The sequence below is a fragment of the Chanodichthys erythropterus genome, chromosome 24, assembly GCF_024489055.1.
Source record: "Chanodichthys erythropterus isolate Z2021 chromosome 24, ASM2448905v1, whole genome shotgun sequence".
NCBI classification, from domain to species: domain Eukaryota; kingdom Metazoa; phylum Chordata; class Actinopteri; order Cypriniformes; family Xenocyprididae; genus Chanodichthys; species Chanodichthys erythropterus.
Window position 1 is genome coordinate 22,744,411 of NC_090244.1, and position 25,695 is coordinate 22,770,105.

The 25,695-nt window shown below is 44.2% G+C and overlaps 2 protein-coding genes across 2 annotated transcripts in view; both read right to left on the minus strand.

Annotated features, from left to right (window-relative positions):
- ptprjb.2 (protein tyrosine phosphatase receptor type Jb, tandem duplicate 2) overlaps window positions 1–697 on the minus strand; it is a 36,863-nt gene extending 36,166 nt beyond the window's left edge. Inside the window, exons 1-2 of the mRNA XM_067380336.1 lie at window positions 576–697; window positions 57–305 (exon numbers count right to left, since the gene is read on the minus strand). Coding sequence (XP_067236437.1) covers window positions 57–291 — 235 coding nt within the window. The 5' untranslated portion in view covers window positions 292–305; window positions 576–697. The remainder of the gene's footprint in view (window positions 1–56; window positions 306–575) is intronic.
- A 93-nt stretch (window positions 698–790) lies between these two features.
- Window positions 791–25,695, minus strand: part of LOC137014804 (receptor-type tyrosine-protein phosphatase eta-like) — a 69,715-nt gene continuing 44,810 nt past the window's right edge. The window contains exons 4-9 of the mRNA XM_067379322.1: window positions 8,953–9,213; window positions 2,537–2,785; window positions 2,004–2,252; window positions 1,555–1,809; window positions 1,132–1,273; window positions 791–824 (exon numbers count right to left, since the gene is read on the minus strand). Coding sequence (XP_067235423.1) covers window positions 791–824; window positions 1,132–1,273; window positions 1,555–1,809; window positions 2,004–2,252; window positions 2,537–2,785; window positions 8,953–9,213 — 1,190 coding nt within the window. The remainder of the gene's footprint in view (window positions 825–1,131; window positions 1,274–1,554; window positions 1,810–2,003; window positions 2,253–2,536; window positions 2,786–8,952; window positions 9,214–25,695) is intronic.

The window sequence follows — 25,695 nt, forward strand, 5'->3', positions numbered from 1 at the left end:
TTTAGCTGAAGGTTGAGAAGTATCATTAAAATTAAATATCCAAACAGAGGTCTTACTGGTGTACAGTGAAATCTGATTGGATCTCCCCTCGGTCACATGATCAGCAGAAACTGCAAACACTTTGAATATGTACTGTGCTCCAGAAATTAGATCATTTATTTTGATAGAAGTGTTCTCAGTAGTCACATTCTTATCTTCATATTCTACATGGTAATGGGAGCTTTGACCGTTTGGTTTAGTCCAGTTTAGTAATACAGAGGATGTTGTAATATCATCAGCTGTGAGGTTCATTATGACATCAGGCTCTGTGAGTGAAAAATTAGAAACATTTGGCGATTAAAATTTGTATTGAAAACTTTTTCAGGCTATATACATAGAATAGGGATCAGCAATGATAAGAATATTATGTATTTGGTTTATGAATAATGTCCTTTTATTAAAAAGAAGGAAGCAAATGAGTGGTGGTGAACGTAGGAATAATTCTAGTGCTTTCACAAAAATTATTGATGGGTCAGAAGTCAATGAGTTTAAACATACTATGTATCAAGCAACAGATATTTTATAATTTTACATACTTGTATATTGTGAGATACAGATAGCGCCGCCTTCTGTTGAATTATCTGATGCCACAGCAGTGATGCAGAATGTGTAATTGACTCCAGCAGTCAGATCAGTGATGTTATGGGAAGTGTTACTAGTTTCCTTTGTTTTGTCAGTCCATTTAACTTTAAAGAAAGATCTATTTCCAATTGGATCATTCCATGACAGAAACACAGATAATGTTGTGACTTCAGACACTAAGAGATTCCCAATCACATTTGGCTCTGTGTTCCGGGAGAAAAAAGAATTCCAATTAGGAATTCAAAAAGCATTTGTAATTAGACTAGAGTTAAGAGAGTCTGGGATCCTAAGGTTTTACTGTACAGTTTTCTGCTTAAAGAAAGTAAATATTCAATGGTTTTTGTAGCTGAAGGTTGAGTAGTTTCATTAAGACTAAACATCCAAACAGAGGTCTTACTGGTGTACAGTGAAATCTGATTGGATCTCCCTTCGGTCACATGATCAGCAGAAACTGCAAACACTTTGAATGTGTACTGTGCTCCAGAAATTAGATCATTTATTTTGATATACGTATTCTCGGTAGTCACATTCTTGTCGTCATATTCTACGCGGTAACAGGAGATTTGACCGTTTGGTTTAGTCCAGTTTAGTAAAAGAGAGGATGTTGTAATATCATCAGCTGTGAGGTTCATTATGACATCAGGCTCAGTGAGTGAAAAATTAGGAACATTTGGCGATTACAATTTGCATTGAAAACTTTATCAGGCTATATAGATAGAATAGGGATCAGCAATGATAAGAATATTTAGATGTATTTGTTTTATGAAAATTGTCCTTTTACTAAAACAAAGGGAGCAAATGAGTGGTGGTGGATGTTGGAATCATTCTAGTGCTTTTACAATTTTCTAGTCAAAAAAATATTAGTGGATGAGAAGTCAATGAGTTTAAACATACTGCAAGCAACAGATAGTTTCTAATTTTACATACTTGTATATTGTGAGATGCAGATAGCGTCGCCTTCTGTTGAATTATCTGCTGCCACAGCAGTGATGCAGAATGTGTAATTGACTCCAGCAGTCAGATCAGTGATGTTATGGGAAGTGTTACTAGTTTCCTTTGTTTTGTCATTTGTTTTGTCAGTCCATTTAACTTCAAAGAAAGATCTATTTCCAATCGGTTCATTCCATGACAGAAACACAGATAATGTTGTGACTTCAGACACTGTGAGATTCCCAATCACATTTGGCTCTGTTTTGCGGGAGAAAAAATTATTCCAATTAGAAATACAAATAGCATTTGTAATTAGACTAGAGTTAAGAAAGTCTGTGACCCTAAGGAGTTACTGTACAGTTTTCTGCTTAAAGCAAGTAAATATTCAGTGTTTTTTGTAGCTAAAGGTTGAGAAGTTTCATTAAGATTAAACATCCAAACAGAGGTCTTACTGGTGTACAGTGAAATCTGAATGGATCTCCCTTCAGTCACATGATCAGCAGCAACTGCAAACACTTTGAATGTGTACTGTGCTCCAGAAATTAGTTCATTTATTTGGATAGAAGTGTTCTCAGTAGTCACATTCTTATCTTCATATTCTACACGATAACAGGAGCTTTGACCGATTGGTTTAGTCCAGTTTAGTAATACAGAGGATGTTGTAATATCATCAGCTGTGAGGTTCATTATGACATCAGGCTCTGTGAATGAAAAATTAGGAACATTAGGCGATTACAATTTGCTTTGAAACTTTTTCAGGCTTTATAGATAGAAAAGGCATCAGCAATGATAAGAATATTAGGATGTATCTGGTTTATGAAAAATGTCCTTTTACTAAAAAGAAGGGAGCAAATGAGTGGTGGTGGATTTGGGAATAATTCTAGTGCTTTTACAATTTTCTAGACCAAAAATATTGGTGGGTCAGAAGTCAATGAGTTTAAACATACCATGTATCAAGCAACAGATATTTTATAATTTTACATACTTGTATATTGTGAGATGCAGATAACGCCGCCTTCTGTTGAATTATCTGCTGCCACAGCAGTGATGCAGAATGTGTAATTGACTCCAGCAGTCAGATCAGTGATGTTATGGAAAGTGTTACTAGTTTCATGTGTTTTATCAGTCCATTTAACTTTAAAAAAAGATCTATTTCCAATTGGTTCATTCCATGACAGAAACACAGATAATGTTGTGACTTCAGATACTGTGAGATTCCCAATCACATTTGGCTCTGTGTTGCGGGAGAAAAAAATATTCCAATTAGAAATACAAATAGCATTTGTAATTAGACTACAGTTAAGAAAGTCTGGGATCCTAAGGTGTTCAATGTTGAGAAGTTTCATTAACATCCAAACAATGGTCTTACTGAGTCTCCCCTCAGTCACATGATCAGCTGAAACTGCAATCAGAAATGTGCTCCAGAAATTAGATAATTTATGTGGATAGAAGTGGTCTCAGTAGTCACAATCTTATCTTCATATTTATTTTTTTTTTCTCTAGAGCTGTGATTTGTTCTTCTATGGCCCTGGCCCTCCCTCCCATTACTGCCACCTACAAGCATGAGGACTGCCATTTAAGGGGGCGAGGGGAAAATGTTAAAAATCATGTTCCCTTTCGTGGGAACTATCGACGCTACGTCAGTGACGTGATGGGAATCCTCTGCATTTTTGTGTTCGTGAAGCACTATTGTATCTAACCAATGAGAGAACGCGACGTCAGAGGCGGGTGACGTCACGAACCGGAACCTATAAAGCATGCCCGGAAACAAAGAACGCTAGCTTCTGTTGTCTTCAGTAAGCGCTATTTGTATCTTGTCTGTCTTATTTACTGTTGTCTGTCTACCATCTCGCCAGAAAGTGATCTCTTTGTCTGAGGACAAGAGTTTCTAAACAAGTGAAATAAGACACATAATAGACATATATATAAATATATATATATATATAAAATGACGGAGAAAAGCCAGCGTTTCACTAAGTGTGCACCTCCTTGTCCGCGATTCATCGTGGAGGGAGATACACACGAGATGTGTGTGAAATGCCTGGGAGTTGAGCACGCACAGGCAGCTCTTGAGGGGGCTGTCTGTGTGCACTGTGAGCGGCTCACTCTCAGGGCGCTGCGCTCACGCCGGGCGCTCTTTGAGGAGGGCGCCGCGGCGAGTGTTCCCCGCGGGTCTGGTCCCGCTGCTGCCGAGGCACAGCGAAGGCTGCACTCGTGGGGTTCACAAATGGATCTAGCAGAGGGGGGAGAGACGGGCTCTGCCTTATCGCTTCCCTTACCTGCTAGATCTAGTGTCTCTCCTTTGGTGGTGGAAGCACGCGCTGCGGTTTCTTCCCCGCAAAGGGAGGCACCGACACTGAATATATCTTCCTCCGAGGAGGTTGATGTTGAAGGTGTCGAGGGTGGTGATGAGGGACCGTCATCCTCATCTCCAGCCCATGAGGGGCTTTATTCTTGAGGGAATAAAAGTCTAAGCTCGGATCTCGCGCTTGCCGAGGCAGCGCGTGGATTGGGTTTTAATTAAAGAATATATGGCTCGGATCTCGCGTTGCCGAGGCAGCGCGTAGATTAAGTCTGCAAGAATGAATATACGGCTCGGGTCTTGCGTTTGCCGAGGCTGCGCATGTATCACGTGTCCGTAATTATGCATGTGTGTGTATGTATATGCGTATATATATTTATATATTAAGGGATCTGAGCAGACGGGAGTTTCCCTTTCTCTCTTTCCCTAAATGCCTTGCGAATTATTACGAGCTATAATTCTTTTTTGTATTCTAAATATATTCAGTCTGTTCAAAAATATATATATTTATATAAGAACTGGCTGCATTTAATTTGAGGATTAAATGAAATATTGAATACATTAAATTCTGAGGAATTTAAAAGAAAGCGTCGCCACCCTTGGTCCCCCGCAGAAAGCTTGGGGACAGGGACAGGCGACACAGCCGAAGTCTTTGTGGGGTAACACAGATCTGCGGACTGTAATTACTTCCAAGAAGGCTTCGAAGAAGTCCTGATGCCAGTGGCGCGGGACGTTGGAGGGCAGTCCCCTCCAGAGAGGGTTGGGTATTAAAATACTTGGTACTCATCCCTCTTTGGCGCCCTCAGGGGGCCGTTCTGCTAACCCTGCCACCCAGTGTGTTTCAGGGCGCAGCGGTCTCCACCGATCCTCCGAGGAGGGCCGGTCATCATTTGATTCGGCTGTTCCTTGCCGGTTCGCCGCTTCAGGGTGCCGAGTCAAGTGTTAAAAAAAAAAAAACACCAGAGGCCAGTCTCGAGAGACTGGTTCCCTTTGTAAATAAGGCAGAATGAAAACTTCTCCCAAATATTTCAAAATGGGTGCTGCTCACAATAGAAAAGGGTTACAAATTCGGGTCTCGCCCGCCCCAGTTTAATGGGGTCCTTCCCACAGTGGTGGCCCCGAGCAGTCTCTGGTAATGGAACAGGAGGTTATGACGCTCTTGCAAAAAGGAGCTATAGAAGGGGTTCTCCTCCCAGCAAGCTGTCAGGGTTTCACAACCTATACTTCATTGTTCCAAAGAAGGGACAGATCAGGTCCGAGGAGCTGGTTTGTTGTGATAGACCTGAAAGATGCTAACTTTCATGTATCCATCCATCCTTCTCATAGGAAGTTCCTCAGGTTTGCTTTCGGGGACAAAGCTTACCAATACAGGGTTCTTCCTTTCAGCCTATCATTATCACCCCGCACGTTCATGAAGTGCGTGGATGCAGCGCTGGCTCCATTGAGACTCCAGGGCATCTGCGTGCTGAACTATATCGACGATTGGTTGATATTAGCTCAAACAGAACAGTTGGCAGTTCAACATCGAGATGTTGTTCTGTCGCACATGAAAAAGCTTGGGCTGAGGCTCAATGCCAAAAAGAGTGTGCTGGTTCCGAGTCAGATTGCAAACTATCTAGGAGTAATCTGGGATTCTACCACGATGCAGGCGCAGCTGTCTCCTGCTCGTGTGAATTCCATTCTCGGAGCCGTGAATGGGGTGAAGTTAGGCCAGTCACTCACTGTAAAACAGTTTCAGAGACTGTTGGGTCTGATGGCAGCTGCGTCCAACGTTATTACTATTGGCCTTCTGCACATGATACCCTTACAGTGGTGGCTCAGGACCAAGGGGTTTTTCCCTGAGGGGAGATCCTTTTCACATGATCAAAGTCACGCGGCGATGCCTTCGTGCTCTGGTCATGTGGAAAAAGCCTTGGTTCCTGTCCCAGGGACCCGTGCTGGGAACTCCTCGTCGTCGCGTAATGCTTACGACAGATGCTTCCCTCACGGTCTGGGGGGGCGATCATGAGTGGTCGCTCGGCTCAGGGTCTAAGGGAGGACCATCAGCTCTCCTGGCACATAAATCGGCTGGAGATGATGGCGGTGTCTCTAGAACTGAAACACTTCCTCCCAGACCTGAGGGGCTACCACGTGTTGGTCCGTACGGACAACACGACGGTGGTCTCTCTTGACCAGTCATTCACTGTAAAAGTTTCAGAGACTGTTGGGTCTTATGGCGGCTGCGTCCAACGTGATAACTTTTGGCCTTCTGCACATGAGACTCTTACAGTGGTGGCTCAGGACCAAGGGGTTTTCTCCGAGGGGAAATCCTTTTTCGCAAGATCAAAAGTCACGCGGCGATGCCTTCGTGTTCTGGTCATGTGGAAAAAGCCTTGGTTCCTGTCCCAGAACCCATGTGTGGGACTTCTCGTCGTCGCGTAATGCTTACGACGGATGTTTCTCTCATGGGCTGGGGGGCGATCATGAGTGGTCGCTCAGCTCAGGGTCTCTGGGAGGACCATCAGTTCCTGGCACTTAAATCGGCTGGAAATGATGGCGGTATTTCTTGCAGTAAAATACTTCTTCCCAGACCTGAGGGCATTAAAATGTGGGAGCAGACGCCCTGTCGAGGCAGGGGCCGAGGCCCGGGGAATGGAGTCTCCATACTGAGGTGTGGAGCTCACTTTGGAAAACTTTGGTCGAGCTGAAATCGACCTATTTGCTTCAGGGGAATCGACCCAGTGTCCACTGTGGTTCTCCCTATCTCATTCAGCACCACTGGGTCTGGATGCCATGGTACAGACGTGGCCGAGGCTGCGTCTGTATGCATTTCGCTCTGCTCCCGGGAGTTCTGGAGTAAATACGCCAGGAAGGGGTCAGTCTAATATTGATAGCCCTGTACTGGCCAACCAAAATATGGTTCTCAGACCTAGTGCCACTTCTAGATGGCTCCCTGATGGAGCTTCCTCTCAGGCAGGACCTCCTGTCTCAAGCGGGCAGCATGATAATTCATCCATGCCCAGAGCTATGGAGACTGTGGGCCTGGCCTCTGAGGGGGCCAGGCTCATACATGCTGCTCTCCCAACTGAGGTTGTGGAGACCATACTCCACTCCAGAGCTCCCTCCACGAGGAAGTGTATGCGGCCATTTTTGGCCATAGTCCTCTGGGGGATTCCTCGGTAGGTCGAGACCCCCTTTTTTATACGCTTCCTCCGTGGTACTCTGAGGCTGGGGCCTTCAGTACCTACAAGGACGTTGGCCTGGGACTCGGCCGTGGTATTAGAAGGGTTAGCCGAGGCTCCCTTCGAACCACTAGAGGAAGTTTCAGAGAAATTCCTCACCTTTAAAGACCATATTTCTACTGGCTATTTCATCTCTTAAAAGAATAGGAGATCTTCAAGCACTTTCAGCTGCTTCTTTGTGTTTGGAATTTGCACCTGGAATGGTCAAAGCGTTCCTGCACACTAGACCAGGCTATATGTCTAAGGTCCCCACCAAACCACGTTCTCTCATTGGTTAGATACAATAGTGCTTCACGAACACAAAAATGCAGAGGATTCCCATCACGTCACTGACGTAGCGTCTCGTTCCCTTACTCAGGGAACAAGGGTTACACTCGTAACCCAAGACGTTTTATTTTATATTCAAAGACTTTTATTTTGATATGTTCACAGACTCTTGGTTGTATTTCTGCTTCCTGTAGTTTATTTCCTGTTTATCATGGTTAACTTAGTTATTAATCATTCTCAGCTCTTTCTAGTTTAGTTTGTATCATTTGTGTATTTATACCCATCCTCCTCATGGGTTGTTTGTCAGATCTTGTTTAACACAATCCCTATTTATAATTTTACATACTTGTATATTGTGAGATGCAGAAAGCTTTGCCTTCTGTTGAATTATCTGCTGCCACAGCAGTTATGCAGAATGTGTAATTGACTCCAGGAATCAGATCAGTGATGTTAAATGAAGTGTTACTAGTTTCTGTGACATTTACATTTGTTTTCTTATCCATCCAATTAAGTTTAAAGAAAAATCTATTTCCAATGGGTTCATCCCATGTCATTAACACAGATGATGTTGTGATGTTGTTCACTTTGACATTACTGATCCTATTTGGCTCTGTGTGGAGGAGTGAAAGTGGTGAAGATGTAATGATACAATTATGCTTTGACACAGCATTTGTCTGACCCCAATAATTAAGGCTTGATTCCCCCAGAAAGTAATACTGTAGCTCTGATTGAATTAAAAATGTAATATTGATCGCCCTTAAAATGGGTCATACAATTGACATTAAAGGCCAATTTATACTTCTGCATTGAGTGTACGTCTTAGCCTACATTGTAGACTACACATATAGCCAACACTGTCGTGAGCATTTATACTTTTTCGTTCTGTCTGTCTCTTGCTCTGCAATTACACTGCTGAAACGCTAGTTGGCGGTAGGGTTTCTATTGTTCCACTGTTTTGAGTTCCCTTTCGTGGGAACTGTCGACGCTGCGTGGAAGCGCATTGGGAACCTTCTGCGTCATGTCGTCACTGAAGCACTCATGTATCTAACCAATCGCGTAGCGAGACGTCAGAGACGGGTGACGTCACGGACCAGGAAACTATAAAGCATACCCAGACGCAGAGAATGCTAGCTTCTGTGTCTTCAGCAAGCACTCTATGTTATCTTGTGTGTCTTATTTCGTGTTGTCATTGCATCTCTTGCCGTACACCCTGCATACTTGCGAGTGCTTGCTTCAGACTTATCCCAGAAGCTAGCGTTCTCTGCATCCGGGTATGCTTTATAGTTTCCTGGTCCGTGATATCACCCGTCTCTGTTGTCTCGCTACGCGATTGGTTAGATACATGAGTGCTTCAGTGACAACATCATGCAGAAGGTTCCCAATGCGTTGCCACGCAGCGTCTCGTTCCCTACTCAGGGAACCAGGGTTACATCTGTAACCTGAGACGTTTCTTCCCCGCAGTTTTGAGTTTACACTACAGTAATAGGTTCAGCAATAGTTTCAGTAATAGTTCTACTGTATTTAGGAATTGGAATAATTATTCTTGGGTAATAAGTCAGTTAGTGCATGATGTGTATGATGCAACAAAACGTATTTTAAAACTGTACATACCAGTATATGTTGAGATACAGGATGGTTCAGTTTCTCTCTTGTTATGTTCAATAACAGCAGTGACACAAAATGTGTACTTAACTCCAGCAGTCAGATAAGTGATGTCATAGGAAGTGCTAGTTGTTGTTGTATTTTCATTTGCATCATCACCAGTCCATGTAATTTTAAAGAAAGTTATATTTTCAATTGGTTCATCCCATCTCAGAAAAACAGATGATGTTGTGATGTTAGTCACTTTGAGATTCCTGATCACATCTGGCCCTGTGCATGGAAAAGAGATCAAAATGATAAGTAGTGATGAAAACCAGTTATTCAAAGTACAAAAAAGTACATGATATCCCCAGTTTTCAAAGCAAAATTAAATAAGAGGTTTTAAGGCTTAAGAGGTTTAAGTCTCAGAAGATTCTTCGTTCAAGATAAACATTACAAAATAACATTTTTAAATCAAAAGTTTAAAGCTAAGGTAGGCAATGTTTTTCCAGAAATGTTTGAACCAAAATATGTTTGTCTAATTGTTGCATTTGGTCTGAGTACTATGTGACACACAAGGTAAATTTACACCCTCTCTCATGATGAAGACCCTGCTCTGGCTGTGCGCTTTCATGTGTTTTGGAGGAGGTGAGCCTTTGGAGATGCTCTGAAGGGAGGGTGGGATCTTATGCTTTATGCTATTGCTAGCTTCTCCAAAACTGCTTAACCTAGCTACAGTAGATTAAAAAAAAAAAAAAAAAAAAAAAAAGTATAAACTAAATGTTGAAAGAACACACATTCACTCATCTAAACAGCATTTATATTACATTAGTCCCTTTACAGTTTGGGTTTGGGGTGGTATTGACACAAATTTCATGATTCGATTTAATAAGCTTGTAATTCTAATTTGATCTCTATTCAATACCAATTCATTTGGATATATTCATGGATATATACATCATCCTCTTGGAATTATAAGGTTCTATCTGCATTCTGAGCAGTTTTGAGATATTGAGCTTCAAAGTTTTCGCATTCCATTCGACTTTATAGATAGAACCTTTTTTTTTTTCTAAATAAAAAGTCCCAAAATGTACACATTAAAAAAAATCATCACATAATGTCAATAAGTTGCCACAGAATAAGAATATGTGAATAACTCAATTTTGACAAAAAAATGTCAGCTAGAACCTTATAGTTCCAAGGGGACGACAATTTTTCTCAAAATAAAAAATTATTTCTCTCAAGATAAAAAAAAATCTCTCAAATATTATTATACCTTGTCAAACATTCCCCTTTAAAGGTTAAAATGAACAACTTTTAATACATACGTTAGTTTGTTTTAATACAAACTATGTATTAAAAGTTGTTGATTTTAACCTTGGGATGGTATTGAAAATTCAATACCATCCCAATGACTCACTGAGTTGAGCCAGTTTAGAACGGAAATAAATATGTTACAAAAAGATTGACTGGCCATGCAGCCTTCTTCAGTAGTAGCAGTGGTGTAGTCTAGTTTTTTTGTAGTGAGTATACTGTGATTTTTCCCTCCCAGCCTCATACTCACCCGACCCCATAAGCACCACCACACTCACTAATGCATCTGATCTAGGCTACATGTGTTACATGTTCACTTTGTTCTGGACTCATTGTTTGTACTATGTTGGTGTATGTTCCTGTGGATTCCTGTTTCCTTCCAAGTAAAGACTTATTCTGACTCTGTCTCCTCATCGTGTGCTTAGTATACCAGCTACCATAACAGAATACCGGACCGAAACAGTTATACAGTTTGTGGCGTGTGTTTTCCATCCCAGTGTTTTCCGTGTTTCACTCTCCGTTCCCGTCAACATGTACACACCCGCATTTCTGTTATTATGCCTTGAGCAGAAGGACTGCTCTCTCGAAGAACATTTGGACAATTTTTTGTTCCTCGCTCCATTAACGCATTTCCCGGACAGCAACCTTTGCAACTTCCTGTATGCCGGCCTCAACACCGGCACCAAAGCACTGCTGTCTGGGGAAGGACCTCGAGGGAGCTTCCGGGACTATGTGGAGTGGGTGCTGGCGTCATGTGGATCTTCGATTGGATTTCTACAACGACGACACCAGTCCCACTCCTACTCCAGTGCACAGCCATCAACACCCTGACTGCGAAGATCGGCAGCATGAGCCCACCGCAGACTGTGAAGAGGACTTTGCCGTGACGTTTGAGCCAGCGCCTACGAAAGCGACCGAGCGGAGCATCGCTGTGGAGCCTGAGCAACGCGGGACTGACCAGGTGTGCAAGCCGGCTGTACCATCCATCGCCGAGGGAATCTTAGTGGATTACGAGGGTAGGGAAGTGAGCCCCACCTAAACCCCTGCCACTGAGAGTGAGTTTTTGGTCAACACTGGAGACATTTTTTCTGATTTAGAAGAAGTAAATATGCAACCTGTTGTACTACAGTCTCTGGCCCCTCCCAGCCTCCCTCTCCCACCACCTCTTCAAAATGTTTTTGGGACTCTTTCATTTTCTGAAGAACTGTTTAGCACGCTCCAAACTCCTCCTCTGTCACCAGCCACGCCTGCGATCCAGTCGTCACTGTCTCCCGTCAGCCCCTCAGTTTCACCATCTCCTCTCAGTGGTAGGGTTCCACCTCGGGACTGCTGGGAGCCACCTCCTCCTGGACGTGAGGAGCCTGGGGTTCTGCCTCCAGCCTCAGAGCTCTTCACTTCCCCTCGACCCGTCGACCTGGCTCCTACACCTATGCTCCTTCCTCCCTCGTCGTCAGCAGGTACCATCGGGCATTCGGCCTTGCTGAGCTCCCTCGGCACGTCGACTCCGCCTGGATCGGACATTGCCACGCCTCTGCAACGGACTTACGGGCCAGTCGCTGCTCTCTGGCCCTCCACCCCTTCTGTGACAGCTAGCTCCTCCCTCCCTCAGGCTCCACCTCCACCCTCGGTCGCTCCAGCTCCACCTCTGCCCTCTGGATACCCGCTTCCTCCTCGGGGGGTCGTCGCTGCGGCTCCGTTGCAGTCGCCAAGATCATCAGGGTCGCTTCAAGTCTTCGCCGTTCCGGCTGCATGGTGGACTCCTACGTTGATGTCATCGCCACTGCCGATCGTCCCCATGGTGGTGTATAGAACTACATCACCATGGCTCCTCCCATCAGCGACACCACCATGGGGCGCAGTCTTGGCTGTGTACTGGATGGTTTTTTCCTCTGTTCAAGGCTCCCCTCTGGACTTCACCACCACCTGCACCTCCCTGGTCACCATCACCTACATCTCCCTGGACTCCTGCTGTTCGCCTCCTCCTGGATAGCCGTCCGCCTCCCAAACCGCCTCCTACATTATCTGCTCCATCTCTTCTTCTTCTTCCCCTCTCCACGGCGCGAGGATGCGCCTTTCCGGCAGGGGGTGATATGTTACATGTGCACTCTGTTCTGGACAATAGTTGACAATAGAATTCCAGTGAAGACTTATTCTGACTCTCCTCGTCGTGTGCTTAGTATACCAGCTACCGTAACAACATGTAATTGAGAGCATTCTGAAAGACTGCTTATGTATGTGTTATCAACATTTCAATTTATTATGAGCAACAAAAGACTTTAACATCCAGTGACATTTACAGCTGAAAAGACTGGACTGATTTTCTACAGTTTAGTGTCAATCCCAATCTAACTCAGCCAATTAAGATAGCCGATGTTATATCAATATGGTCCCTGGAGCACAGGTTTTTACAGCTGGCAAGTTTCAATACACATTTAAGAGTGCAAGTTGCAACTATTATTACAAAATGCTGGGTTAAAAACAACCCAAGTTGGGTTGAAAATTTACAAACCCAGCGATTGGGTTAAATGTTTGCCCAACCTGCTGGGCAGTTTTATTGAACTCAACTATTGTGTAGAAATTGCTGTATTGCTTGCTTAAAATTAACCCAAAGTATGCTGGAAATTAACATTTATTAATATTAAATATAATAATTAAACAAAAAAAAATTTATTAGCACCTGTCACCACTTCCTCATTCACTTCTTCGTTTCACACTCCAACCCTGCACGCCAGTCCCATGGCCCAGCCGGCACCCTACTCAGGATCGGCGGAGGATTGCAGCGGATTCCTCCTGCAATGTGAGCTGGTCCTGGAGATGCAATCGCAACTTTACCCCACAGACACCTCTAAGATCGCCTTCATAATCTCACAGCTACAAGGAAAAGCTCTCTGTTGGGCAGACGCGCTCTGGATTCAGAAAGGCCCCGTGGTAAAATCATATTCTGCCTTCATCTCTCACTTCCGCAAAGTCTTTGGAAAACCCCTTTCGGATTCATCAGTCGGTGAGAAACCCTATAATTTAAAACAAGGATCTAACACTGTGAGTGATTATGCATTGCAGTTCCGTACTCTGGCCTCCAGCAGCGGATGGAACGAACAAGCCCTCATAACTTCCTTCCGCCAGGGGTTGGAACCGAAGTTGCGATTGCATCTCTTTGCATACGATGACAACATCGGCCTTGAACGCTTCATCCAACTCGCCATCCGTGTAGGCACTCGTATGCAGTCGTGTCTCGAAGAACACCAGGGCCAGCCACTTCCTCAACGAAGCAAATAGAAATTTGACCCATGCAAATAGAAAATTCTCGACTCTCCTCCACTGAACGACAGCGCCGGCTGACCCTGAATTTGTGCCTCTACTGCGGCTCTCCTGGGCATGTACTCTGCATGCCCAACTCGTCCTCCAAGACCTCCGGTGAGTGCCATCCTTCCCTCCTTACTCAAGATGAAACCACTCACCACTGTTGTAAAACTTACTGCTGCAAATGTGTCTGTTCCAGTTGTCGCGCTCCTCGATTCAGGGTCAGCCGGGAACTTCATCTCCGGGACCCTCTGCCGTCAACTCAACCTCAAAACCTCGCCTTCGCCTCGTATCTAGCAAGCCCACTCCATCATCGGAAAGCCCCTAGGTCGCAAGAGGATCAGCCGCTGTGCTGGACCACTGCAACTCCACGTTGGCATCCTTCATGTCGAGGACATCCACCTGCTGGTTCTGGAGGAATCCACCGCTGACGTGGTTCTAGGGCGCCCATGGCTCGAACAACACAGCCCAACCATCTCCTGACGTACGGGCGAGATCCTGAAGTGGGGCGAACACTTTCTCCAACTGCTTCTCCGGGTTTCCTGTTCCTCCATCTCCACGTCCTAAAGAAATCTCAGTCTGTGCCACCTCCATCGAGAGCCCCATTGAGAAACGATCCATTGACATCCCATCCTGTTACGTCCCTTTCAGCGACGTCTGCTGCCTGCAACGAGCCTCCAAATTACCTCCACACCGGCCATGGGACTGCGCCATAGATCTGCTACCGGGTGAACCAGTGCCACGGGGAAGGATCTACCCCCTATCTGTGCCGGAGGAGAAGGCCATGGAGGACTACATAGAAGAGGCCCTAAAGCAAGGATACATCCGTCCGTCTACTTCCCCTGCTGCTTCCAGCTTCTTCTTCGTGGCCAAACAGGACGGAGGCTTGCGGCCCTGTATTGATTACCGCTCACTCAACAAGATAACCATCAAGTTCCATTACCCACTTCCCCTCGTCCCAGCGGCCCTGGAACATCTCCGTGGTGCCACTGTGTTCACCAAGCTGGACCTCCGCAGCGCGTATAACCTCATCCGGATACGCGAGGGGGACGAGTGGAAGACCGTCTTTGTCACGCCCACCGGCCATTACGAATATCTGGTCATTCCCTATGGACTAGTCAACGCCCCCTCCGTATTCCAGGATTTCATTCATGAGGTGCTCCGGGAGTTTCCCCATAAATTCGTGTTGGTGTATATCGATGAAAGTTTGGTTTTCGTCCTTTCTTTATCAAAGTTGTTCAAACACTTTATGCAAATGCAAATTGTTGCAAATGCAAAATGGCTCATCTACCAGATTTAAATTACTACGTGGAATTGTGAACTATTTTCAATTAAAGATTGTTGTTTGACAAACATAAACCGCATCCCAGTGAAAGATAAAGTCACTTTTTTGGGTATAGTCGTTTCTAAGGTTATAAAAAGATAGGTATTTTGATAACTTTTCTCAGATTATGGAAAAGACCAAAAACAAACTAAATCTGTGGTTACACAGAGATTTGTCTCTCAAGGGTAGAACGTTACTCTCTAAAGCAGAGGATCTTTCACGTCTAGCTTATTCCGCTACATCTCTTTACGTTCATGCTCAGACTTCTAAGACAGTTGACCAATGTTTGTTTAATTTTTTATGGAAAAATAAGAAACGCTATATTAGAAAATCTGTAGTTATGAATTCTTATGAAAAAGGTGGTCTTAATTTCATCAGCTTCTCTACCCTTAATTATACTTTTAAAATAAATTGGATTAAACAACACTTAAAAAATCCCACCTCTTTATGGAACTTTATACCAAATTTAGTTTTTTCTAAATTAGGTACAATTTTTAAATTTTTTGCTCCTATGTGATTATAATCTTGACAAAATTCCTTCCAAATTATCTCACTTTCACAAACAATGTCTTCTGTCTTGGTCTTTAATTTACAAGCACAATTTTTCCCGACACAGTTATATAATTTGGCACAACAGAGATTTGCTTTACAAGAATAAATCAATTTATTTTGATAATTGGGTTAAATATAATATTATTTTGGTGAGTCGGTTATTTAATGACCAAGGAATTCCTTTAAAATATGAGTTTTTGTCACATTATTAAATCCCAGTTACAGCAAAAGAATATGCTATTGTTTTTGGAGCTATCCCTTCGGGGATTATTATGTTTATGAAAGGCTATAATAAAAAGCTCTCTCAGATAGTGCCACGTCTCAATGTAATGGATACATATGTTGGTAAATTATCCCTTACCACCAAGTCAAATAATAGGAGTATTCGTGCTTTGTTCCAGAATGAGGTTGTCTCTTGTCCGAATGCTATTTTTTATTGGAACAGACATGTAGGTGAAATTAACTGGGCTAGAGTGTGGATTTGCCTCAAAAATTATTTTTGTACAAAAAAGAATTGTACAAGAAGTCTCTTATAAAATGATTCATCGGCGCTATCCCACAAAATATTTTTTACAAAGGTTTATTTCTGATGATTTTGATGTAAATTGCTCATTCTGTGGTCTCCAAACTGAAAATGTATCTCATTTATTTTGGTATTGTGAGTATAGTAAGAATCTGTGGAAAATTTTTTTTTAAAAAAAAGAGTATTTTTTGTGGTATAATTCCTGAAATTTCATTGAAATATGAAAATGTTATTTTGAGTTATACACATTTTGAAAGAGAACATTCAGATGTTTTTTATTTACTTAATCTTATTTTGTTTCTCGCTAAATATTTTGTACACAAATGTAAATTTTCTAAGTGCAAGCCTTTCTTTAACGTTTTTCTGGAGGAGTTAAAATTGTATTTGTTTTTGATCTCTGACTCTTCCAATAAGAAAGCTGTAAAGAATGTGAATCTTTTTAAAAGTTATATTGTTTTCCTGCTCCCTGGCATGTAGTATATTATTGTCATTCTGTGTTTCACGTTATTACATTTATAATAAAGAGAAAAAAAATGGCAGCAGCTGCGTTTGTATGAAACGAGAGAGCGAGTCCGCGATACCAGATGACATAATTAAGTAACTGTACACAAAATATTGATTTGACTGCTTTTTAATATTTTATTAGCTCACGAAAGGCAAAACTTCCACAAGGAAAAACCTAACAAAGTAAGCATATAGCGCTGCTGACATCAGTTACCCGGATGAGCCTATGAGCCAATGACCAATCAGAATCAAGTATTCCACAGAGCTGTGTAACAAAACATTAAACCAGCATATACAGTACCTCAGGGATGACGTGTTTTTGTAGGCAAAACCCGGAAGTGAGTTAACATTTTAGGACTTCGGTTCCATTGCCCAGAAGTCAATGTTTTTTTTTTTTGTTTTTGTTTTTTATGGGTTTTTGATAAATCGCCTGAAATTAAGGTCTGTGGTTAACAAAGCCTCTAAATATTTTCATGTTTTGATCTACGCATTTGCACTTCGGAGGAACAATTTGATGTGCAATCTAAAATTCTAAACAATCGTTTTAGTTGAAGAGGATATCCACACACTTGGTTCAAATCACCATTTGATAAAGTTACAAATTCTAAAAGAAGTCTTTTATCAAACAAAATAAAAAAGTTCGTCGAGACAAAGTTTAAGTTGGCTTGAAAAAGCCGGTCCAGAAAGTTTGAAGTAGTTTTAAAAGTTTTCAGTTTGAAAGTTTAAGTTAAGTAGTTAGATAGATAGATAGATAGATAGATAGATAGATAGATAGATAGATAGATAGATAGATAGATAGATAGATAGATAGATAGATAGATAGATAGATAGGTTCAATGAGTTTCAATGGATTAGAAACAGTACATAGCATGGTAGTTTAATTGAGTCTAATTGAGTTTTTGAGTCTAATGGGCTTCCGTAGTCTTGGATCATTTGAACAGTCGGTCAATGAAAGTTAATGGGATTTTTCCAAGTTTTAGTAGTCATTTTTAGGAAAACTGTAAGTCGGATCAGTTAGAAAAGATATAGCACACCAAGTCAGAACAGTTTGAAGGTCTGACCTGAGTTTGGAGTTTTTAGATTTAAAGCTCTAGGAGGAGTTAGAGTTGGAAATTTTAGTCTCAGAAAAAGAAGAATAACTAGAATGTACATTTTCTGTAGAAAATGTGAATGGTGCTTGCAGTGGCAAAACTCGGCACTCTTGATTAGCATGATGCTAACACATTTTTACTAGTTTGTGTCATGTTTAAAGCCTAAGCTAATTGCTATTCGGATGTAGCTATTCACTGCTAGCATGTGTAGCATGTTGGAAGTCCAGTTTGCTAGCATGAGTCAAAAGAGCTAACCGCCATGTCTCTACGATGCTCTGATGCAGAGATATAGGTCTTGCTAAACGGTTGCTAGGGTACTCTGTTTGGTTGCTAGGGAGTGGCTTGGCAGCTACCAATGTGATACTCCAAAGGCTGCTTGACAATATAAACCAACCCCCATGTCTCTACAATGTTCTGATGCAGAGATATTGGTCTTGCAAAACGGTTGCTAGGGTACTCTGTTTGGTTGCTAGGGAGCGGCTTGGCAGCTACCAATGATGATACATCAAAGGCTGCTTGCCAGTATGAATTATATAAACCAACCCCCATGCCTCTATGATATTCAGATTTGAAGATATCCCTTTATGCTTTGGTTTGCTAAGGTGCTCTAAATGGTTGCTAGGGCGTGGTTATGAAGTCTTGAAGGTGATTCATGATTGGACGTTTGCTGCCCCGAGTCAAATGAGCCCACCCTCATGTTTCTATGACACTTCTATCCAAAGATATTCCTTTGATCTTTTTCAATGGAAGTCTATAGAACTTAGAAGAATAACTAGAATGTACATTTCCTGAAGAAAATGTGAATGGTGCTTGCAGTGGCAAAACTCGGCACTCTTGATTAGCATGATGCTGACACATTTTTACTAGTTTGTGTAATGTTAAAAGCCTAAGCTAATTGCTATTCGCATGTAGCTATTCACTGCTAGCATGTGTAGCATGTTGGAAGTCCAGTTTGCTAGCATGAGTCAAAAGAGCTAACCGCCATGTCTCTATGATGCTCTGATGCAGAGATATAGGTCTTGCTAAACGGTTGCTAGGGTACTCTGTTTGGTTGCTAGGGAGTGGCTTGGCAGCTACCAATGTGATACTCCAAAGGCTACTTGACAATATAAACCAACCCCCATGTCTGCATGATGTTCTGATGCAGAGATATAGGTCTTGCTAAACGGTTGCTAGGGTACTCTATTTGGTTGCTAGGGAGTGGCTTGGCAGCTGCCAATGATGATACACCAAAGGCTGCTTGCCATTATAAACCAACCCCCATGTCTCTACAATGTTCTGATGCAGAGATATTGGTCTTGCAAAACGGTTGCTAGGGTACTCTGTTTGGTTGCTAGGGAGCGGCTTGGCAGCTACCAATGATGATACATCAAAGGCTGCTTGCCAGTATGAATTATATAAACCAACCCCCATGCCTCTATGATATTCAGATTTGAAGATATCCCTCTATGCTTTGGGTTGCTAAGGTGCTCTAAATGGTTGCTAGGGCGTGGTTATGAAGTCTTGAAGGTGATTCATGATTGGACGTTTGCTGCCTCGAGTCAAATGAGCCCACCCTCATGTTTCTATGACACTTCTATCCAAAGATATTCCTTTGATCTTTTTCAATGGAAGTCTATAGAACTTAGAAGAATAACTAGAATGTACATTTCCTGAAGAAAATGTGAATGGTGCTTGCAGTGGCAAAACTCGGCACTCTTGATTAGCATGATGCTAACACATTTTTACTAGTTTGTGTAATGTTTAAAGCCTAAGCTAATTGCTATTCGCATGTAGCTATTCACTGCTAGCATGTGTAGCATGTTGGAAGTCCAGTTTGCTAGCATGAGTCAAAAGAGCTAACCGCCATGTCTCTACGATGCTCTGATGCAGAGATATAGGTCTTGCTAAACGGTTGCTAGGGTACTCTGTTTGGTTGCTAGGGAGTGGCTTGGCAGCTACCAATGTGATACTCCAAAGGCTGCTTGACAATATAAACCAACCCCCATGTCTGCATGATGTTCTGATGCAGAGATATAGGTCTTGCTAAACGGTTGCTAGGGTACTCTATTTGGTTGCTAGGGAGTGGCTTGGCAGCTGCCAATGATGATACACCAAAGGCTGCTTGCCATTATAAACCAACCCCCATGTCTCTACAATGTTCTGATGTAGAGATATTGGTCTTGCAAAACGGTTGCTAGGGTACTCTGTTTGGTTGCTAGGGAGCGGCTTGGCAGCTACCAATGATGATACATCAAAGGCTGCTTGCCAGTATGAATTATATAAACCAACCCCCATGCCTCTATGATATTCAGATTTGAAGATATCCCTTTATGCTTTGGGTTGCTAAGGTGCTCTAAATGGTTGCTAGGGTGTGGTTATGAAGTCTGGAAGGTGATTCGTGATTGGACGTTTGCTGCCCCGAGTCAAATGAGCCCACCCTCATGTTTCTATGACACTTCTATCCAAAGATATTCCTTTGACCTTTTTCAATGGAAGTCTATAGAACTTAGAAGAATAACTAGAATGTACATTTCCTGAAGAAAATGTGAATGGTGCTTGCAGTGGCAAAACTCGGCACTCTTGATTAGCATGATGCTAACACATTTTTACTAGTTTGTGTAATGTTTAAAGCCTAAGCTAATTGCTATTCGCATGTAGCTATTCACTGCTAGCATGTGTAGCATGTTGGAAGTCCAGTTTGCTAGCATGAGTCAAAAGAGCTAACCGCCATGTCTCTATGATGCTCTGATGCAGAGATATAGGTCTTGCTAAACGGTTGCTAGGGTACTCTGTTTGGTTGCTAGGGAGTGGCTTGGCAGCTACCAATGTGATACTCCAAAGGCTACTTGACAATATAAACCAACCCCCATGTCTGCATGATGTTCTGATGCAGAGATATAGGTCTTGCTAAACGGTTGCTAGGGTACTCTATTTGGTTGCTAGGGAGTGGCTTGGCAGCTGCCAATGATGATACACCAAAGGCTGCTTGCCATTATAAACCAACCCCCATGTCTCTACAATGTTCTGATGCAGAGATATTGGTCTTGCAAAACGGTTGCTAGGGTACTCTGTTTGGTTGCTAGGGAGCGGCTTGGCAGCTACCAATGATGATACATCAAAGGCTGCTTGCCAGTATGAATTATATAAACCAACCCCCATGCCTCTATGATATTTAGATTTGAAGATATCCCTGTATGCTTTGGGTTGCTAAGGTGCTCTAAATGGTTGCTAGGGCGTGGTTATGAAGTCTTGAAGGTGATTCATGATTGGACGTTTGCTGCCTCGAGTCAAATGAGCCCACCCTCATGTTTCTATGACACTTCTATCCAAAGATATTCCTTTGATCTTTTTCAATGGAAGTCTATGGAACTTGTTGCTATGGTGCTCTATATGGTTGCTAGGGCGTGGCTTGATAGCTTCACAATGATCCTGGGAGACTGATTGGTCGCCTGAGTGAAATGAGCCCATCCCCTTGTCTCTATGACATTGTGATCCAGAGTTATGTTCAATACAAAATCCCTATGTAATTTCCCATAGTAGGAAAAACACAGTACTTCCTGCGGGAGGAATAGCATGCCAAAATTTTGTGTGGAATAAAAATAATAATAAGTATTTAGAATATCAATAATGGATGCTTTGCCTTTGGCATTTTCCTGAAGAAAATGTGAATGGTGCTTGCAGTGGCAAAACTCACCACTCAAGGGGGTCGCACACCAGACGCGAAGCTCGGCGCCGCACCGCGCAGCGCCACGCCGCGTCTCAGGTATCTCACACCGGACGCGCACATTCTATACACGCAAGCTCAATTTTGAATCGGCTTCTGACAGAAGAGCTGCACGATGAGTTCTTACTTTATTTATTATTTATTTTTTTATTTGTATTGAATAATAGCTGACTTTTGAAGGTTCATTAATGAAGATCACATTATGTCTGTTATTGTTTTGTTGTATCGGTTGTCCAGGCAACTATGTTACATTGTAGCAATATTATTTAACTAACGTTAACTAGCTAGTCCGAGTAAAAACGTCAGCAAAAAAAAAAGTTATTTCGGTAACACTTTACAATAAAGTTTCATTTGTTATCATAGTTAATGCATTAGGTTAACTAACATGAACGTCTCGGGTTACGAGTGTAACCCCTGTTCCCTGAGTAAGGGAACGAGACGCTACGTCAATGACGTGATGGGAACCCTCTGCATTTTGTGTTCGTGAAGCACCTCTGTATCCAACCAATGAGAAGATGTGACGTCAGAGGCGGGTGACGTCACGGACCAGGAAACTATAAAGCATACCCAGAAACAGAGAACGCCAGCTTCTGGAATATGTCTGAAGCAAAGCGCTCCAGGTATGAAGGAGGTACGGCAACGCGACGTAGCGTCTCGTTCCCTTACTCAGGGAACAGGGGTTACACTCGTAACCCGAGACGTTCCCTTTCGTGGGAACTATCGACGCTACGTCAATGACGTGATGGGAATGCTGTCCCAACTACGCCGTATCTTCAAGTGCCTGGCTGCTATCTTGCAAGACCAAGGAACCTGGAGTAGAACTTATATTAAGATTATAAAATCTGATGAAAGTGTGCTGGGATGACCATCCAGCTGCAACACATATGTCATCCAGAGACACTCCTGACAGAAGAGCTTTAGAAGCGGCCATACCTCTTGTAGAATGAGCTCTAACGGCTAAGGGACATGGCTGTCCCACTGCTTTATATGCAAGTGAGATGGCCTCGACCACCCACTTGCTCATCCTCTGCTTGGATGCTGGGCCCCCTCTTCTAGGGGACCCGTAACATACAAATAATTGATCTGTTTTTCTCCACAGGGCAGCTCTGTGGGTGTAGGCATCCAGCGCCCTCACAGGGCAAAGCAGATTACGTTTTTCCTGATCCTGATTTTCAAATGGTGGAGGACAGACAGCCTCCAGTACAATGGGACCTGGGACTCTAGTGGGGACCTTTGGCACGTAGCCCGGTCTAGTATGTAAGAAAGCCTTGATCATACCAGGCGCAAATTCTAAGCATGATGGAGCAACTGACAGTGCTTGCAAATCACCAATCCTTTTCAAGGAAGAAATTGCCAACAGAAAGACTGTTTTTAGTGTTAGAAATTTATCTGACACTTCTTCTATTGGTTCGAAGGGAGCCTCAGCTAACCCTTGGAGCACAATAGATAAGTCCCAGGTCGGAGTTTTTGTGCGCACCGCAGGCCTCAACCTCAGTGCACCACGGAGGAAGCGTATGACTAGGGGGTCTCGACCCACCGAGGAGCCCCCTACAGGGTTATGATAAGCCGAGATGGCTGCAATATATACCTTCAATGTTGAAGGGGTTAAGCCTTCTGAAAATTTTTCCTGAAGGAATTGTAGCACACAGCTAATAGGAGAGTGGACGGGGTCCATATTACGCTGGCCACACCATGTGGCGAACAGTTTCCACTTGTACATATACAGCTTCCTCGTGGAGGGAGCTCTGGATTGAAGGATGGTCTCCACAACCTCGGTTGGGAGACCAGATTCTATGAGCCTTGCCCCCTCAGAGGCCAGGCCCATAGCTTCCACATTTCTGGGCGGGGATGGAGAATCGTGCCGCCTGCTTGAGACAGGAGGTCCTGTCTGAGAGGAAGCTCCATTGGAGAGCCGTGAAGGAGAGATATTAGGTCCGCAAACCATATTCTTGTTGGCCAGTAAGGAGCCACCAGTATTATGTCGGCCCTTTCCTGGCGAACCTTGTCCAGAACTCCCGGGAGCAACGAGACTGGGGGGAATGCGTACAGACGTAGCCTCGGCCACGTCTGTAGCATAGCATCCAGCCCTAGGGGTGTTGGGTGCTCCAGAGAGTACCACAGAGGGCACTGAGTTGACTCCTCTGTGGCAAATAGATCGACTTGAGCTCGTCCGTAGACTTTCCATATCAACTCCACCACCTCGGTGTGGAGTTTCCATTCCCCCGGCCTCGCGCCCTGCCTCGACAGGGCGTCTGCTCCCACATTCAACCGCCCGGGAATATATGCCGCTTTCAGTGAAAGGAGTTTTCCCTGGGCCCACAGGAGGATGCGGCTGACCAAATTGCATAGCAGGCGAGACCGCAAGCCCCCCTGGTGGTTGATATATGAGACCACCGTAGTGTTGTCCGTGCGGACCAACACATGGTTTCCCCTCAGGTCTGGGAGGAAGTGTTTTAGAGCTAGAAACACCGCCATCATCTCCAGCCGATTTATGTGCCAGGAGAGCTGGTGGTCCTCCCAGAGACCCTGAGCTGAGCGACCACTCATGATCGCATGAAGCATCTGTCGTTAGCATTACGCGACGACGAGGAGTTCCCATCACGGGTCCTTGGGACAGGAACCAAGGCTTTTTCCACATGACCAGAGCACGAAGGCATCGCCGCGTGACTTTGATCATGCGAAAGGGATTTCCCCTCGGGGAAAACCCCTTGGTCCTGAGCCACCACTGTAAGGGTCTCATGTGCAGAAGGCCAATAGTAATAACGTTGGACGCAGCTGCCATCAGACCCAGCAGTCTCTGAAACTGTTTTACAGTGAGTGACTGGCCTAACTTCACCCCATTCACGGTCCCGAGAATGGCATTCACACGAGCAGGAGTCAATTGCGCCTGCATCGTGGTGGAATCCCAGATTACACCTAGATAATTCGATTCTAGACAATTAAACCTGACTCGGGACCAGCACACTCTTTTTGGCATTGAGTCTCAACCCAAGCTTCTTTATGTGTAACAGAACAACATCTCGATGTTGAACTGCTAGTCGCTCTGTTTATGTTAGTATCAACCAATCGTCGATATAGTTCAGTACGCGGATGCCCTGGAGTCTCAGCGGAGCCAGCGCTGCATCCACGCACTTCGTGAACGTGCGGGGTGATAGAGATAGGCCGAAAGGAAGGACCCTGTATTGGTAAGCTTCGCCCCTGAAAGCGAACCTGAGGAACTTCCTGTGAGAAGGATGGATGGATACATGGAAATAGGCGTCTTTCAGATCTATTGTCACAAACCAGTCCTCGGACCTGATCTGTGGATAATCTGTTTGAGTGTGAGCATTTTGAACTTCAACTTTTTTACAGATCGATTTAACACACGTAAATCTATGATCGGACGCAACCCTCCATCCTTCTTTGGAACAATGAAGTAGCGGCTGTAAAAGCCTGACATTTTGCTGGGAGGAGGAACCCTCTCTATAGCTCCTTTTTGCAAAAGCGTCGTAACTTCTTGTTCCATCACCAGAGACTGCTCTGGGGCTACCACTGTGTGGAGAACCCCATTGAACTTGGGCGGTCGAGAACCGAACTGAATTCTCTAACCCTGTTGTATCATGAGCAGCACCCATTTCGAAATGTTCGGGAGACGTTTCCATTCTTCCATATATTCTACTAAGGGAACCAGTCTCTCGAGACTGGTCTCTGGTGTTTTTTGAGCACTTGGCTCGTTCATCTGGCGCGGCGCACCGGCAGACAAACGAATCGAGCGCTGACCGATCCCCCTCGGAGGATCGGTGGAGACCGCTGCGCCCTGACGCACGCTGGGTGGCAGGGTTGGCAGGACGGCCCCCTGAGGGCACCGGGGTAGAATGGGCGCCCGAGATGATAATTGAATTACCCCGGAGGGGACTGCCCTCAAAGGTCCCAAATGATTGGCGTCAGGACCTTTTCTTGGAAGCCTTCCGGGAGATAATGACGGTCCTCAGATCCGTCCTACCCCCGGAAGGCTTCGCCTGTGCTGACCGCCCCGGTCCCCAAGCTTTCTGCGGGGGAGCCCGGGTGGCCACACTGGCTTTCTGCTGCGCCCTGTGCGCCGAGGAGCTGGCTATCGGCCGAGACTGCTCCCGCCCAGCAGTCTCGGGGGGATGAGAGCGACGGGGGAGAAGCTTTTGGAACGCCGCTGACTGTTTGCGTGTCTCCTGAAACCTGTCGACGACAGATGTCACTGCGTCGCCGAACAGGCCAGCAGGAGACAGCGGCGCGTCCATCAGGACGTTTTTATCCTTTTCTTTGATGTCGGATAAATTAAGCCATAGATGCCTCTCCGTGGCCACCAGGGCTGCCATAGAGCGGCCGATTGATTTGGCCGTCTCCTTGGTGGCCCGGAGAGCTAGATCTGTTGCCTTTCTAAGTTCATGAATGGCTTCAAATGATGCTTCCCCACTCTCATCTATTTCCCCCAGCAGGTCGGCTT